Below are 19,096 nucleotides of genomic sequence, written 5' to 3' on the forward strand. Positions count from 1 at the left end.
GTGGTTTTCATCGCACAGGTCATGTGGCGTGAACTGAATTTCCAAACAGTCGGCAATTTCGTTGGCTTTTTCAGAGGGATGAAATTTTAGGCCAGAAGAACCATGAATAGCAGTTGGTGCCCTTGGTCCGTCTCTCTGAAGGAGAGATTTCGCAATGGGCCATATACACTGAGGTGTGACTTCAGCGTTACTTATTTTTGTTTCCCACCGTTCAAGTGCCTTTTTACGGGTCATTATGAATAATGTATGTGACTTCACGCCTTATAAGGGAATCGTTACAGGGCTACGGACATATCAGTTGCTAGACAACAACTCGGGAAATATGTTTCCGTGGCAACAGTAGACACGGTAGAGACGCCGTAGAGACCGGTAGAGACACACTGGTGTTTTCTGTTGAGGCCAGATTTGCTCATTGGTTAGCAGTGTCACCAACAGCCAGCGATGAAAGGAACTGTTGAGCGCTGTTGAGCATGCAAACAATAAATACAATTCCCATGATCCCCATTGTCGATAACCGCTATCAAGAAACTAGGACAATGTGCTCATGCAAACGATATTATACAAACTCAAATTACGACTAAACGTTCCTCTCCTACAACGTGTACAATGATTTGATACACATTAAACTCATTCTCCAAGCACTTTCATATTTCATTTCATTTTCAATTTTTCCCGGAAGCCGTGTGTACACAGCCTTGCCATTGCATGTGCACTACTTAACATTTTCTTATCAGTATGCTTTAACATATTGTAACGTGTTTCGTTACCAGGGGCGGCCCGTGTATAGGCACTGCGGAACTGCAGCACCCCCAATTTCCACTTGATATTATCGATAACATTTATATAATGAGTCCTTTTTTCTTTAATTCTTTCTTTATACTTGTACAATACAATATATAATCCTTAAGCTTAATGTCAGTAGCCAAATCTTTGTATGGAACTGTGAGTTTCACAGTTCCAGCGGCGAGGTGTTCGTTGACTGTGCGCATGCGTACATAGGAAGCTACACGCGATGCTGCAAGGGAGAGGGAGCACTGCAGGAACGACAGTGCCGACCGGTGCCGACCCTGGCGTGCTGGTGGAAGGTAATATTTTTTTTACTCCCCGTGTGTTGTGCTTAAAAAATATGAGTTAATTGTAGAATTAGATCATTATCCTGCTTCCAGCTATTCTATTTGATTCATTTTTTTTTGTTCTTTTATTTAACAGAAAACTTTAACCATGGCCTTGCATCCCCGAGAAATAAGTTCTGTGACTCTAAGTGAACTTCAACAGCTTAAGTTTTTACAACTGTCTCTCCATGAGAAAGTTGCAGTTAAGACAAGAGGTCGTTTAACACTTGATATTCTAATATCTCAGCCAGGCATAAGCAAGAACAAGAAATATAGTCGTAGCTTTAATTCTGAATGGTACAAACGGAAAAGTTGGCTTTGCAGCTGTTAAGTAAAAAAATGCACTGTTTTGGTTCCCGTGTTTGCTGTTTGGGGGTGATGTAACGTGGACAAAAGATGGTTTTAGAAATATAAACAAAATGAAAGGAAAAACTGAAAAGCATGAGAAGTCAAAGAAGCACGTTGATAATGTAGTTTCACTGTCACTTTTAGGAACCGTAAGTATTAAGGAGAAACTTAGTGAGGCATACAGACTTTCAATCAATGAGCATAATATAAAGGTTAAAAAGAATGGATTTCATTTTTAAATGAATAGATTAAGCTTGAACTGTAACAATTTAGGTTAAAGTAAGTAAAAAATGTTTGATTTTGTTCTTTTAGGATTTTATCAAGTTTCTGAATAAATTTTCCTTTTATACATGTTTGTTTCCTTTTATACAATTTTAAAATAAAGGCTACAAATTTTCTGGAGCAGCACCCCCACTAATTTTAGTTACGAGCCGCCACTGCTCGTTACTGAATACGCCGTTCAGATTGTTAATTGGTTTATTTAACAACCTACAAGTATCGGCTACAATTAATTATAACAATGTTACGGGTTTCCGCACTTTACAAACCCTACAACCAAATCTCTTCACACTATCACGATTCACTCGTTACAACTGAAACGGTGACTACTACAATTCAACTCACTCCTTACTGCTCACTGCTGGCTAGATTCCAACTCAACTCTTAGGCTGCTGCCTTGAGAACTGTCTTCGGCGGCTGTGTAGTTCCCTTATAAACCCCCAGCCGGACAACGGGAAAACAGTTACGTAATAGGCACAACTGTTGTCTGTTGCCCGTGTCAACAGCGGCGTTACTTACCATTCAACAGTAGGAAGCGGTGACACGTCACAGTGCGGAAGGGGGGGGGGCGAAGCGCTGACACCCGCCACGTCACTGTGGCCAGAGCTGCCACGTCATTGCTGGGGAGGGAGGGGGTGTCCTCCATTGCACAACACGTCACAATATGATTAGTGCAACTGCTCAGCATAAGAATAGCATGCTAAATGCTTCTCATCATAAACAGTAAGAAGACACAAGACCACATAAATTATTGTGATATATAAGTATACATGAAATCAAAATTGAATTAAGTTAGTCAGCATGACATGATGGTGATTGCTGTTAATTGGCCTTAGTAGGTTGTTTGTTTATTGGACGGAATGGTGTCTTCGTATCGGTAATAACAAAAACAGTAAATCTGTCGATGTCGCATACAACAATTTCTATCACGTCATTTTTTTAGGAAGTGCAGCTGCAAGTCATTTGTTTCATGATAACGATAAGCTACCTATGAAACTGTTTGTTAAATTTAACTAATTTTTTAAACATCTATAATTTTTATTCATACAGATTTTCATGCCTTAAATACCAGATGAGACTGGCAGCATAACGTAACCTGTACACACAGTTTCATACTACTGATTACTAGCATTAGATGGCAGTACACATAATACATCTAGTACACGTTTCATTTGCCCATGCCATTTGTATTTTTATTAAAGACCTAGCAGTGTAATATGTAAATTACAAATCCCTACCTACTGTAACATATATAACGAGACTGGACTAATAAAGTCACTAATGTAATTTTATTAATAAGGTGTAATAAGATAATAAGATTGAAAGTGAAACTAGGAAGTAGTAACAAAGTTAACCTGTAAAGAAAGTGATGCCATATGTATAGGTAAACTTTCTCAAACCTAACGTAATAATGTATTTTAGTTATATTGTATTCACTTTCAGTAACATCTAATAAGACAAGCTGTTTCTCTCAAATTGGAAACAGGAAACCAATAACCTTACGACCTATTAAGGCTAAGGAACTTGAAAGTCCAAACATAACACGTGCAGCTTATGTACTGTTACTCCACGTGTCTGTACTTTGGTCCTAATCGGGGCGTATATACGAACTTTCACTATTACGAGGGTGAGTCAAATGAAAACCTTAAATTTGTAATATAAAATCGAAATTTCACGCCATTATCCTGTAAGTTGGTAAATGTGCTACAAACACCGTGCAGAATGGCCTGTAGGTTGCAGCATAGTGCAGATCGTGAAGATGGACGAACACCGTCACAGCGGTCACAGACGTCACAGCACCAGTATAAGATGGCTGCCCCAATTGAGGCTTGTACCAGGGAAGAACAGCGTTCTGTTATTCGGTTTTTGTGTAGTGAAGTTGTGAAACCTATTGAAATTTATCGAAGAATGAAGTTTCAGTATGGTGATGCATGTTTGTCACAGCAGCAAGTGTACGAATGGAGTAGGAAGTTTGCAAATGGTGTGACTTCAGTGGAAGATGCTCCTCGTTCGGGTCAAGCACGTCGAGTTGTGACTCCAGAGAACACTGCAGCAGTTGAAGCTATAGTGAGGGAAAACCGCCGAGTGATATTGAATGAAATTGCAGAAAGTTTAAACATTAGAGGTACGCCACGCGGTGCATGAGTGGTTGCGTGGACTACCAAAAGAATTTTTTTTCTAAAGGAATTCATGCACTTTGTAAGTGCTTGAGGACTTGCACTGAGCGTGGGGGAGATCATGTTGAAGAGTGATACAGCTTTGTAGCACTTGTGCACAATAAATAATACTCAAAAAAAATATATAAGGTTTTCATTTGACTCGCCTACGTATGAGCATCTGCCTCGTGTCATCCCGATTGTGTCAGAATCCGATGTCATGTGCCGACATTTTTGGCTGAGGCAACGCCCAAATTATTCCTATAAGTACAGATGATTATGACTGGACGGGATCAGACACACTGATCACGTCGCTGAACGAATCTCTGTTCGTCGATGGTTAGGAGTTATCTGGGTCGTGGACCCTCATCTCTATTTTCTGTACCAACTGTGTCTATAAGGAATCCAGTAAACTTTGTCGTTTCTTCAGAATTCAAGAAGACTTAGATTTTTTTTTGCTAAACCACGTCAACACCTTATCCTTTATTTTCGGCAATACAAGCTTAATTAGGTGGCATCACTTCTGCTGGTCGGAACTTATCACCTGGTGGAAGCCGTACTAGAAAAGATATTAGAGCAGTGATTTTCTCGAAATGACGGGGTGTTATCATCTGTGCTGTTAGAGATCCAGTAAAGTTTTAGGAGTGTATAGCCCCCATCTTCAAGGTCAGTGAGCTAAGCATGTAGCGAGCAAAAAAGAGATTCTGGTTGCTTTAGTTTTGATATTATGTATATATTTCAGGCTGTAATAACTGAACTAGAACATTTACACCACATTATTTTAAGAACGTTGACTTGTTTTAAGTTCCAGAGTTCCAACTGAACAGTTAGTCGAGAGTTGGGTTCTGCAAGGGAGGCTGAGAAGATGGTGCTATGAGTTCATGTGTGGAGTGTTAACCGCCAGGCAGTGGCATGCCCATGAAGCTGAAGAAACACTGCAGAGGAATAGCCATTGATGAGAGCTGTTACCATGTAGAGACTAGTGGAACTGGACTGAGAACACTTCACATCTAGTGATTTGTAGAGTGGAAATCGGCAGTAGTGTTATATTTACTTGTAGTTCTGAGCAGTGTATACAAGTGGTCAATACAGATCCAACTCACCAGTCCATACACTGCTTATAGTCACACACCCATAACCATTTTATTTACTTAATAGGATATTTACAGTCTACCCTCGATAATATGGAGTAATAAGTAAATTTGCTCTAAGTAGGCATCCACTGATGATACTCTGACAGGCCCTGTAGAGGAATGGTGATGGTTTTAATCTTAATCTTCAGATTGCGGTAGGTCAGACGGCACTGGCTCCTCAGTCTTCTTCTTGCATTTTGTGGGTTGCTGATTTCTACAGCTAGTCTGTTCTTGTGTCCGAGTATGCTTTGATGATAGTGTTTTGACAATTATGTATTTTTTCTATGTAAAAATAAAGGTATCTCTGTAACAGGCTGTGGAAGTCCATAGGGTTGTGAGATGTTGAAGATCCCCCATTTTCCAGACAATATGCTTACAGATGGCAGTGAGGTTGTCAGCCTTACACACTGGCCACCCTTTACCCCCAGGAATATTCCTGGTACTCATTTCTGTCAGAGGCTCAGTCAAACCCAGGGCCATAGCGCGGCTGGAAAGATTAGGTAAATTGAAAAAAATCCCACAACCTTCCGGCTTGTAGCATAGTGCCTCGGCCAACTATGCTACCGTGTCCATTTCTTCTATGACAAATGGGATTTGCAGATCATTGTGGATAATAAGGGGGCATGTGGTAGCGTAGTTGGTTGAGGGGCTATGCTACCAGCTGGAAGGTCACGGGTTCAAGTCCCGATGAGGTCATTGGATTTTTTCAATTGACTTAATCCTTCCAGCTGCACTATGGCCATGGGGTTCGCTCAGCCTCTAACAGAAATGAGTACCAGGAATTAATTAAATAATTTTCCTGGGGAGTAAAGTGCGGCCGGTGCGTAAGGCTGACAACCTTACTGCCATCTTTGAGCAGATTGTCTAGATAATATGGGACCCTCAACATCTCACAACCCTATGGGCCTTCACAGCCTGGTACAGGGATAGCTTTACTTTTTTACTTACTTACTTGTGGATAATGAAGTTGGAGACATACCAAGGTGCTTTAGTTACTGAGTACAAGAATTTGGATTGAAGTCTTTGAATTATTTTTGTGTTTGATGGTTTTGTACAGCCCAATAGCTGTATACCATATGTTCATATGGGTTTTATTATACACTTATGTAGTAGAAGTTTGTTTTCGATGGATAGCTTTGATTTACAGCCCCAAAGCCAGGACATTTCTCATAGCTTTAAATTTAATTTCTGACGCTTTGTTTTGATGTGTTTCTGCCATGTCAGTTTTTGGTTGAGGTATAATCCCAAGTATTTTACCTTGGTCTGGACCAGTATTTTCATATTATTGATGGTAACCTGCAAGCAAGTTATGCATTTCATGGTAAATGTAACTTGCACTGATTTTGTCTGGTATATTTTGATTTTTCATTTGTTGTACCATTGCTGGAGGAGGTTTAAGTGATGTTGAAGATGTTGTGATGCTACTACTGGATCATTATTTGCTGCTAGCAGGGCTGTGTCACCCGCAAAGGCTGCAATTGTACTGTTGTCTGTTATGGGCAAGGCTTCAGTATAGTAGAGGCCCCATAACGCTTCCTTGCGGTACACCTGATTTCACCTGGTAGCAATTTGAATATGAATTATAATTTATTTGAAAGTCTTTCAGTAATGCATGACTTTAAAAGTCTTAAAATCAAAAATACATTTCGTTTTCTTAACTGTTCTCCTTATTTTTCAGTGCAATTGGCAGTGGGAGTGAGCTGTGTCGATTGATCTCCGTTTGAATTGAAATATTTTTGTAGTATTTTTTTTTTGTTTTCCAGTTCGTGTTCTTTCCTTTTTTAATGTTTTGCAATTTTATATGTTTGTGTTATAACTTTCTTTCTTCTTCTTCAGTGCAATCAATCTCCTTTAGTTCACCCAAATAATGCCTCGCAGAAGATCAAACTTAGGTCGTCGTAGTCGCGGAGCGGAAGCAATTCACTCAATCTGCCACAGCAATGCGTGGCCAGGTACAGCTAATATATATATANGAGACAGAAAACAGGTCACAAATGGAAGTAAACAGCTGTAATGGACACAACAGATTTTCTGTGTGTATCATCACTAGGTAGCAACACAGTCCAGCTTCATGACAGTCTAGGTAGCAGACTCGCATACCCATGTGCAGAGGCTGATTTCAGTAGTCAAAATGGTGACCGTTCTGTTGTGCATTTTTTTGTGTGCAAAAGGATATACATAAAGAAATGTTTCCTGTTTATGGTGTGAAGTGTTTATCACACAAAGCAGTTCACAACTGGAGCGAGAAATTGCTACCGTGGTGGCAGATGTTTCATTGATGATGAAGACGTTCAAACAGAAGTGTGGAAATGGTGAGACGACAGTCAAAAGACTTCTGCAGGTGTTGATGCATTGGTAAAGTGATGGGACAAGTGTCTCAATGTTGGTGGAGGATATGTCGAGAAATAAATGATTTCTTGAGGTTCAAACATGACATTTGTGACCATTTGCTGACTCTCTCTCTTGGAAACAGGTGAGCTGGGTACGTTCAAAATTTACTGCTATGTTGGACAGTTAATCTATATCTTGTCTCAAGCAATATATCCACAGATGTCAGGCTGACAGAACAGATGTTTTGCTGCAACTGTTGTATAAATGAATTTGTGGTTTTGCCAATAATAAAAAGATTAGGCAATTATTTTTCTCAAGGATGTGAATTCTGCACAGCAAATGCATGAATAAGCAAGTATCAGTGACAGATTTTTTTTTGACAGTGTATCATAAAGGCTGGCAGGAAGATAGTAAATACACGTCTTGAGAATTTGAGCACAGATGGCTGTCCCTTGTTGTGGCTCAGAAGCAAACATCCATCAAGTGCTTCATTCTGAAAATGATCAAACAATACTGGCCAACTGAAATTCAAATTTAAACTTGCTTGTTCCAGTTTTTTTTCACTAAGCAGGTTAGTGTAGTAGTGGCAATGCCCTACCCATGCATTTGGGAGATGCTTGGATTGAATCTTGGCTAGGATACTGGCTGATGGTTTTCCTCAGTCCCTTCATTAGGCCAAGGCCACTTCCTTCCAAGTGGTTTCAAATACAGTATCTGCCAATGATCCTGCCATTTGACACAGTATAATCTCAAATGCTTGGGGGGAGAAAGAGAGAGATTCTTTTCTGAATAAAAGGTATAAAAAGGTTATAGATATTGTCCATAAAATTCTTTGGGTCACCCATCAATCTGTAAGCACCATATACCATTCCAGTGCAAAGTAATTGACTAAATCAGTAACAGTCTTGTGTTTGCTAAACAGAAAGTTTGCAGTTTTATAGAAAACAATTCTGACAACTATCAGGTAATAATTAAAGATTACTTTTGAGACAGTTAAAAATCTTTATTTTTTAACAAGTGTTTGTAGACCAGACATTCAGTATCACTTCCCCTCATGACTGTGTCACAGGTGATAGTTGTAATGCAAGAGGGACTTTTCTGAATGGGGGCTTTAGTTATGATAACAGGTTACTTGGCTGGTGCTCATTTCAAGTCTTGGCTTTTAACTTACTCATTTGTCATTGTCAATTAGATGAACAAAACATTTGAACAATTCACAAAATAGGTACTTAAATTAAAAGTCTTAATCAGTGTTGGGTAAAGTATACGTAAAAGTATCCCTGTAATTGGCCATGGAGTTGTGAGATGTTGAGGTTCCCACATTTTCTAGACAATCGGCTCACAGATGGTGGCAAGGTTATCAGCCCTACGCGCTGACCACCCTTTACCCCCAAGAACATTCCAAAAATATTCCTGGTACTCATTTCTGTTAGAAGGTGAGTCAACCCCAGGGCCATAGTGCAGGTGGAAGGATTAGGTAAATTGAAAAAAATGCAATGACCTCATCGGGATTCGATCCCATGACCTTCCGGCTTGTAGCATAGTGCCTCAACCAACTATGCTACCATGTGCCCCCATCAGTGTTGGGTTATTAACCATAAACTGCATCTCACACTAACAGTGTGCGATTCTGAACATAAATTGAATGGTAGATTATTTAAAATTTAGATTAAAAAAGCATTAGGAAGTTATGTATCAACAAAGATAATATTACAGCATACGAAAGTGTAGACCGTATCTTCACAAATAATCAGAGAAAGTACCAGGCATATATACAAGTATTTATGTTATAAACATGCTGAAATAGAGAATAAGGTGTCTATCCAGATGGATAGTTCTGTTTCGTGCTGAAAGTCTCTTCCACACTGCACACTTCCACCTGCAGAAAATCATATATTGATACACAGTGAATACAAGATCTTAATTTCTGAAGTTCACTAACCTTGACTTGAAGAGTTCTATCTTCTGGGATACAATGCCATGTATTCTGTTTAAAGTCAACTGATGTTTTGGAGGAACATGTGGCCTCCATCTTCAGGGTTGAAGAATAAGCCAAGTAAGAAGCCAGTGTGAAAACTTTTACATGGCTTTCAGTGGTCTACATGGCGTTACATCCCAGAAGATGGAACCCTTTGTTGTCCATACCTTGCACTATTGTCATGGTGCATGTAAGGGATGCATCAGAACTAGCCCTGTGCTGTTTTCAGTATAAAAAAGAACAACTCTTGAGTTAAAATTCAGCCGTCAGCAACATAGCAGCGTGAGACCTAGATTTCCCATCCCTAGCCATACAGGTTAATCAGGCAGGGCTTACAGAGACAATGAGTGCCATTTCATCATGTGCTAGTAACGAAAGATGACAGCCCATATCAACAGCAGCATAATTGGTAAGTAGCACAGCTAGCTGATTCGAAAGTCAGCAGGGACATCAACTGTTCTGAGGATTTTCATGGTTTTCTTCAATCCTTCCAGGCACATATTGGTATAGTATCTGGAGATATGAAACAACTGCTTCCATCTGAATCTAATCAATTTTATGATATGTATTCAATATCCTCCCATTTAGAAGTTATGAGCATATAATCTTGCAGCAGACAAGATACATATCTTCACCCAGGATATGGCTGCTTTCCTTGTATCACAATATATAGAACATACAGTAGCTAGAACTATAAAAGCAGGAATGACACACAAATTAAGAAATTAGAAGTATACTCATGTCATAAAAAGAGACTGGGGAGGACGGCATTGTGACATTTATGGGTGTGCGACTGTAGATGGGGTATGGATTGGTGAATGGATTTATTGACCACATATACACACCACTCAAAACGACAAGTAATTACAGCATTATTGATGGACTCCACATTTTACAAATCACTAGGACATGACAAATCTTCTCATGCTTCACTAGATGTTTCCTGGCGATGGCTTCTAACAGTGGAGATTCTTCAGTTTCCCACACTCAGGTCCTCTTGTCACAGCCACGCATGCAGAACTCAACTCAACTGCATAGCCCCATCTCTTCTCAGTCTCCCTTGCAGAGCTCAACTGAACTGGATTGCCCCAAATTTTCTTCATAACCCCTCGGTGCAGACCATATTGAAAACACCATTCTTCTACTGTTGTGTGCATGTTCGTTTCTGTGGGAATGTGTTTACTGAGCCATTGCTCAGAAATGACCGTTTGTTTATTTGCCTATTGCATAGCAAAAGCTGTACTATTTGTTTTGAGGTGTTTGCCTAGCAGTGTGTCTATATGCCACAGTATGAAAGATATGCAAGATTGCAGTACTTGTGCATGGTTTCTGCAGTCATGGCTGCCACATGTATCAGCAAAAGGAGTACAGAGTAAATTTCATCATGTCTTTGTGTGTTCTCTGTGGGGTCTGCAGGAGGAAGTAGGAAACAGAAAAGTTACATTCTGAGATACAGAGTATGCAGGAATTTGTGTCTACACTTTATAATTCCTTGATCAAACTGATGGCTACTGGGGGCCTCTTGCACCAGGGACATGAAGCTGACCATTCACCTTCATCTAGTGACAAGGTCAAGAAAGGTGGAGCTATACCTCCACTCCCACTGCATGTTTTCATGGCATAATGCTTAACTAATTCAGCACAGGAACAACTTTACCTTTTTATCTTTTACAATTGAGAAGAGGGTAATCCCTTGATAAAAACTTACCAAAATATAATTTTCACAGAAAATTGAATTCAATGTGGCAACATGATATATGTTCCCCACAATTGTTTTTGTGTGTGTGTGTGTGTGTGTGTGTGAAAACCTTGCACTAGTCAACATTTTTATTTCAGTGCTGATCAAGGAATTGTGTAGTAGAATTTGTAGCCACAAGTGTATACCTTGCATGTTGCTATACCACATTACATTTTAATTGTATTCTGCATGGCAATTCTGCCAAAATTTCATCAAAGGATATTTCATCTCAATATTCATTAAGAAATTGTGTGATGGGGTCTATAGGTGTCAAATCCTGGACACACTGTTATGTCGGATTAGATTAAGTTGTATGCTTTACTAGATGTAAGATATGAAAACTAATGCACTTTTTTAACCTTTTAACAGCCGAATTGTATACATGTCGCAAGGAGGGACCCGAGTTGGCCGAATGACACGTATACATGTCGCAGGACACTCGCACTCTTTAGGAGTGCTGACAGTTTGACCTTGGGTTTGAAACCAAAAGAAACCTACGTGATGTCATGTCAGTGGTTCATTCCTTAGCTCTGAACAAACAAATCGTTATCTCGGTCCTGATTTCGAAACTATTTATGTTTATATATGACTGTTTATGACCTGGTGAACCAAATGTAACCCAGCTTTGTTCTGAGAACTGAAGAGGAAATATTCATCGGTGCTTACAGATCAGTGCTTCCAGAGCTTTCAAGGAAGTGTGACGTATTCAACGATTGGTTTTCAGTGGCGAATTATCAGTTAGGAAGTCAGTGTCGGATTGTGTTATATTTCTTTTTCACTTAAAAAGTGAGTGTCAGACTCTCATATATTTCTGTTTATATTATTTTGTGTCTCGGAAGAGGTATAAACCCTCTGGGTCAGTATTTGTTTGTGAGTAGAAGGCATCTTCGTCACTGTGACTTTCTGTATCAGTGTCGGACTGGCACCTTTTCGACTACTAGTGCAATTATTATTTTTATTGCTAGTGGGGTGGGACTAAGTCTCTTGTACTGCTGCCACTTCTGGCCTATTGTACCATACTATTACAGTTTGCATCACTATTTTGCGAGTCTTTGTGAATCATCATAATTTACTCGATTTTGCTGGAAACCTCCCTCCCCCAACATGGAACCTCAAAAACGTGCCCGATATTGCAAAATTCTCGATGCAGAAGAGCCGGAGGAAATATTGATGGAAGAGGAATCTGATGAAGAGCTTGAAGATATCAGAGAGTTCTTTGAACCTCGAGCAGATACGTTGTCGTCATCATCATCAGACAAGGCAGAGGAAACAGAAATTAGGTTTCGTGATAGAAGACCCGGGATTCGCCAGAGGTAATAGACTTCACTGGTCCTCCGAGTGGAATCAACAGATAACACACAAAAAGTTCCGCGAAATATTGGTGCGGGATTTTGAATTGTTTCATTGTTGTGCTTTTACACGTCAACATATTGTAGCAGCGTCCACACAACGGGCATGACTGTGAACATCATAAACAGCGACAGTGTTTTCATAATTGTAGTAAGTGCCTCTGATGATGGTTGTGTCAAACCGAAACATGTAAGGCAGAAGTGATAAAGAAGTGACCTACAAATTGTTACACTCGACGGACTTTCTGTTAACTTTGTGATTGGTGCGGGATTTGATTCTTCAGTCACATGAGGCGAATATCACAGTCAGTGGCGTTTCTCGGGGGAGGCCAAGTTCATCTCGGGCCAAACTGAGTCTACTGGAGGTGAAACATTCACAACACTGGCCAGCCAAAGGAAAACAAAGATGTTGTCATATTTGTTCTCAGAATAAGAAGCGCAGAACCACGGCCTACTGCTGTAAAAAGTGTAACGTTGCGCTCTGTCTGGAGGACTGCTTTGAGAGATGGCACACACGCGTCAGAGTGTGAGATAGCCTAAACTGTGAAGTGACGCAGTTCAAACTTGCGTATAGTCTGAACAAAATATTATTATATATAGTGTGATCATATCTACAATATCATCATGATTCAAGATTGAAGAAAAAACAATGGGTATGTCCTTTAGAACTTCATAACATATATAATAAAGGGTATGTTTTGCATTTCATGACAAAATATTCACAGTTAATTTTCATTTGTAAAATTTCTTCTATTATGTATATGTAGAAAATTGTATTGTTTTTCGGGTTCTTTTTAGTTCATATTTCTATGTTGCATAGAATGGAAAATATGCATTTTTTTCTAAAAGTTTGCAGTGATAATTAAGTAGGGTGATTTAAATTCCAGCCGTACAGGGCTCCTGGCAATTTAAAAGTCCGTACGTTAAAGGTTAAATCTGGTCGTAACTTCCATTTGCTCTAGGTTTACTTCACAGTACTGTCTACCTATGGCAGTTATGAGAGGTCAGTTACAGCTTTGGAATCAGTGAGAAATTGAGGGCAAATAACCAAATTACTTAAAGGTCTTTATGAGCATTTAAATCACAAAATGAATAAAATGTGAATGAAACCAGGGTGGGGTGGAATAAATGAGATGTTCTGTGGTTTCAAATGGCACTATTGTATCAGTACTTCATGATAGGTGAGTGTGGAGCACTGATGGAATGATGACTGGCGGGAGTGAGCCAAAACACCCAGAAAATAAAAGTTACTCCAGTTCCACCGTGTCCACCACAAATCCCGCAGAGACCCCTGGGGTTGAACCCAGGCTCCAGCAATGAGAAGTTAGTAAGTAAATGTCTAAACTATGGCACGCCCTCAATTCTGAAGTAAATATCATATACACTATGAAGTACAAATGAAAATATTTGTAAAAAATTAACATGTAACAACACATTCTACAAAACAAATACCTGCTTTTGAAAACTTTTAACGTTGTGTATACATTTGTCTCCATGACTGAAAATCAGCAGACGTTCATACGAGGCTCGTCCACAAAGTAAGTTTCCCTGGGGCCTTTTGCAGAAACAAAACACAATTTCATGGAAATATCTATTGCAACAGATACAGCAAGTGTTCAGCTATTTTTCAACATAATTGCCACCGGAATTGAGACATTTGTCATACCGTGGGACCAACTTTTGAATACCTGTATCGTAGAAGTCTGCTGCCTGGGATTGGCACCACTGTGTGACAACTATCTCTGCCTCTCTGTCATTCTCAAAATGCTGATGCTCACCGGACAGGAATTTCTTGAGGTCTAGGAAAAGATGGAAATCACTGGGAGCGAGGTCCAGGCTGTAGGGTGGATGATTAAAGACCTCCCAGCTGAACTCCTGCAGGAGACTTGCTGTCCGTCGAGCCGTGTACGGCCTAGCGTTATCATGCAGGAAGACAATACCGGCACTAAGCATCCTGCGCCACTTGTTCTGAATGGCCCGTTGCAATTTCTGCAGTGTTTCACAGTAACGTTCAGCATTCACCATCTCACCTCTGGTCAGGAAGTCGACGTGGAGTCCCAGAATACTGTGCACATGACTTTCCACGCTGACAATGTCTTCTTGAATTTGTCTTACAGGGAGATCGACTGTGACGCCAATGCATTGACTGCTGCTTGGTTTCTGGGGTAATGTGTGCAATCCACGTTTCATCACCTATGATGATCCGGTCCAGAAACTCGTCACCATCATCATGGTACTGCTGCAGAAATGTCAGTGCTGACTCCATGCGCTTTGTTGTGTTCTGGTGTCAGTTGCTTCGGCACCCACCTGACGCACAATTTCCTGAACAACAGGTGCTCTGTGACAATTTCGTGCAACAGGGAGCGGGAAATCTGCGGGACATGACTGCTGAGTTCCGTAATTGTGACGCGACGATTCTCCATAATGCGTTCCCACACAAGCTCCACCAGGGGGTCTGTAATGATGGATGGCCGCCCACTGCGCTTCTCATCATGCACACTTTGTCGACCTGCTGAAAACTATCTGCACCAGCAAAGCACCATCTGCTTGCTCATGACGTTAGGCCCATAGACTCTGCACAGCTGACAATGAATTTCGATCGGCGCTATGCTCTGTGCATTCAAAAACTTTATCATTGACCACACTTCACAGTCGGCGGGAGCTGGAATAAGAGCCTCCATCTTCAACAGCTGCAATGATGCTACTATGGGAATGCAGGAAATTCCGTTAGTGCATGTCCCATGCTGTGTTATTGCTCTATCACATCAGCGCAATATAAGATTTGCTAGCTGTGGGACTAGTGGGAAACTTACTTTGTGGACGTGCTACGTAATACTGTGGCATGTAGACCTGCTGCTAGGTGGTGAATGTAGAACAGCCATTGCTAGGCAGTGGCCCACAAACAACATAGGAATGGTGATTTCTGTGCAGGCCATGCCAATATGTTATAAGCAGGACAACTGGAAAAAATGAGTTCCTTGTGGGACAGTTGTCAGCTGGTAAAAATGTGAGCATGGAAGCAGAGGACATTGATGGGATCCTTCATCAGGCAATGACTGATCAAGACACAGCAGTCTGAGAAGACTCAGTATGTGCTGTAGTGAATTACAGAGTGTGTGAATTAGTGATAGTGCTATAGTCACTTGTAGTTACGTTCTGTAAGAGTTCAATAAATCCANAATTAGTGATAGTGCTATAGTCACTTGTAGTTACAATTTTCAATAAATCCAATTACCAATCCAAACCCCATCTATAGTCACTCTATCATGTGACAACTGATGTCAGAAGTTCTGTAATTGTACAGTAACTATAAAAACTACCTCCATTACCTTGCCTTTCATAAAATTGTGATTTGCCACAGATGGTTAAATCTCTGATACCTACTTTTTGACTACTGCGGTGCAATAAAGGCTGTCAAAGTTGGCTGAATTGCTGATATAAACATGAACTTCCAAACACTAATCATTTCTTATACTCTGTGTGATGAATGAAGATCAATACAATTATAATAACATACTCTCAAGATCATGAAACTTTAGTGAAATTTGTATACAAACATTTTCCTCAGTTCCCTGAAGACCATGACCACATGCTAAATAGTTTCATATGCTGTATCAACTGGTGCCATTCCTGGGCCATTAAGAAATTCCTCTAACTCATCATGTTCCTGTTCATCTTCACGAACCTTATGACTTGATTTTTTCTTTTTCTTTTTCTCGTCATTTTGAGATTTACTGTAGTCCTTCTCCTTGCTACATTTTTTCTTGTATTTCTTTGTACTTTTCTCTTCATTCTGTAATGAAGAATCAGACAGGAGAAAAGGTTACAAAATCCTAACAAACACTGTCAACTAATGCACAGTTTTATATAATGATACTTTCCTAACTTATTAGATTGTCCCATTTTGTTGACACAGAGACCTGTACTTTTGGATCTGGTGTGTCTTATTTCATATGAACATGGAACCTCTACACTAAGTTGGTAGGGTTAAGCTGTCCCTGTAACAGGCCCATAGGGTTGCGAGACACTCAGGTTCCCATATTTTCTAGACAATCAGCTCACAGATGGTGATGAGGCTGTCACCAGCTACCCCTTTAGTCCCAGGAAGATTCCTGGAACTCAGTTCTGTTAGGAGCTGAGTCAAACCCAGGACCATAGTGCGGCTGGAAGAATTAGGCCAATTGAAAAATCCAGTAACCTCACTGGGAACTGAACCAGCAATCTTCCAGCTTGTAGCATCATGCCTCAACCAACTACACTCCTGCATACGTCACATTAAGTTGGTGGAGAGGTTTATTTATTTATTTAATTATTTACGGCTTATCTTATGATGCTGTCAGCAGCCCAGACTATATAGCATTGAATGGCATGATCATTGGTGACTAAAGAATTTGAGGTAGTGAAATGATATCTGCCTGGAGGAACTGATGAAAACTGAGAACCTGTCAGGATAGTTGGTGTCCCAGAGGAGATGTGCATCAAGCACCTCCTGCATTCAAGTCAGACGCAGTGGTGAGGAGGTTTGTGTGGCCTTATCTCCTGGACACATATGATAGCAGGTAGGGTCTCTCCCCTGCCTAACAGGTTGAATGATACAGACCAGACAAAAGTAAGTTCCCGGTCCTCAATGTTTGAAGTTGAGCATGAAGCTAAGAACCTAATGATGGATAAAACAGATGAATAGCCATCTGCTGTGAAGAAGGCTGCAGAACCAATGCCAGGCTCAGTTAAATTGGGTGGGAGTGAGATACTCTTCTTTGTTATAAGTTCTTTTTGTAGAATGTAAATGAACAGCCTGGCCTGTCTCCACCTTGTCGTGGTAGTGAGGCTTTTGTGACTCTGTGACCTGGAGAGTTATGCTGGTGGTAGTTTAACTACTGGTAGGGTCAACCATCCCAGAAAGGTCAAACGGTAGAGTCCAGACTAAGAGATACCCCGGTCCTCGAGGATGGGGGGTGGGCATGGGGCTAAGAACCTCATCCTGTAAAAAGAATTTTGTTCAGAAACCTAACAACCAGCCTCAGATAAGTGGAACATATGGGAAACAGACTAAGCAAAGGACAAGGAATAGTGATATTGTGATGCCAACTTGGAATGTGAGATGGCTCGACAATGTTGAGAATGACCTGAAGAAGATGGTGATAAGATGGATAGAGAAGGTGAGGAACAGAGAGCAATGGAGACTGGCTGTAGAGGAGGTCAAGGCTCACCTAGGGCTGTAGCACTGAGCGGTAGGTAGGTAGACAGTTATAACCTGTGCTGAATTAATTTTGCGATGCATAACCTGAACAGTACATGCATACTAAATCTTACATTATACAATGATGATGATTTTAGCTAATCTAGATGTATTTTTACCTTCCCTAAGATTTTTTTATTGCTAGTGGGTTGGGACTAAGTCCCTTGTACTGCGGCCACTTCTGGCCTATTGTACCAGCCCCAGATGATAAATGAGGGTGATTGTGGAGCAAGTGGTGGAATGAAGATTGGCAGGGGAAACCGAAGTACTCAGAGAAATCCTGCCCCAACGCCACTTTGTCCACCACAAATCCCACTTGGCCAGACCCAGGATCGAACCCGGGCCACCACAGTGGGAAGTCAGCGACTAACCGTTTGAGCTATGGCGCGGCCATCCCTGAGATGGTCAAGCTCAAGTGATGTGTGGAGTTGAATATATCTCCACTAATAGATGGGGCAGTTTCTAAATTCCTTTACAGGTGGCATACAAAAACAGCAAGATTTCTGCCTTGTTCATGACAGGTGAAAGTTTGAATGTGTTCAGAAAGTTAATTTTGAAGACACATGTTTATGAATGTTGCATCCATAAGAATGTGGGCATAACAAGGAAGTCTTGTTGAGCCATGCCCATGGTATTAAGAGCTCTGCAATGTAAAAGTTAATGCTGTTACCATGCAAAGAGTTTTGGGTATACCTTCTCCTTGTGTTTGCTTTTCTTCTTGTCTCTGGGAATGACTGGACTTGTGCTGCCAGAGCACTGCTGCAACTGCCTTGGCTCCAGCAGTTCCAGGTGCACACTCGATGATGCTAGGCTACCACTGATATCCTCTTCTTCCTCGTCCTCTCTCACAACACTGCTGCTATGGTTACTGTCTTCACCACCCTCAGGGCTTCGCCGCCATTTGCTGTCGGTACTTAACCAATTATCTAATACATCTGCAGTAATCTCAGCTACTTCACCGTTCAAATTAAATTCTTCAATTTTAGCAGTCTTTGTATTCTCGATTATGATCTCATTTTCTAAGCTGGATAGAGAATCTCCTTTTTTCAGCATGTCTACAGCATGTTGACTACTGACAGTATTTGGCAGATTATCCTCCGGGTCAAGGTCATCTTGGAAGCCAGCAACTAATGGGTTCTCGGTTTCGGTGTCACTGTAATGTAACATTCCAGTTATTACAACAGGAAAAATTAGCTACAGTAAACACAGAGGGATCCACCTTAGAGGGCCTCAACTATAACACTGCATGCATTTAAATTTGTGGCATGGTCAACAACAGCCCAAACACATTACAATTATCTGTCAATGTCACCCCCAAGTAAATGTCCAAACAGCCACAGCAAGATAAGCTTATGCATCCATGATATGTAAGCGATGTCCGTCTTTTAGTGCACTCAATTTTACCTGTTACTTCACAACATGGTTCGGCACTA

General features: G+C 40.7%; 1 protein-coding gene across 3 annotated transcripts in view; it reads right to left on the reverse strand.

The window, feature by feature from the left end:
• Positions 1–5,495: 5,495 nt before the first annotated feature.
• The window catches only part of LOC111861509 (rab-like protein 6), a 38,196-nt gene continuing 24,595 nt past the window's right edge, over positions 5,496–19,096 (reverse strand). The window contains exons 9-11 of one of the 3 annotated variants that reach the window (XM_023846156.2): positions 18,357–18,816; positions 15,982–16,217; positions 5,496–5,515 (exon numbers count right to left, since the gene is read on the reverse strand). In XM_023846156.2, the coding sequence (XP_023701924.1) occupies positions 16,017–16,217; positions 18,357–18,816 (661 nt within the window). In that variant the 3' untranslated portion in view covers positions 5,496–5,515; positions 15,982–16,016. Of the gene's footprint in view, positions 5,516–7,052; positions 7,853–9,081; positions 9,239–15,981; positions 16,218–18,356; positions 18,817–19,096 lie in introns of those variants that run through there. The other 2 variants (XM_023846155.2, XM_023846154.2) reach the window with 2 other exon arrangements.

This window comes from Cryptotermes secundus, unplaced genomic scaffold, assembly GCF_002891405.2.
Source record: "Cryptotermes secundus unplaced genomic scaffold, Csec_1.0 scaffold959, whole genome shotgun sequence".
Lineage (NCBI taxonomy): Eukaryota > Metazoa > Arthropoda > Insecta > Blattodea > Kalotermitidae > Cryptotermes > Cryptotermes secundus.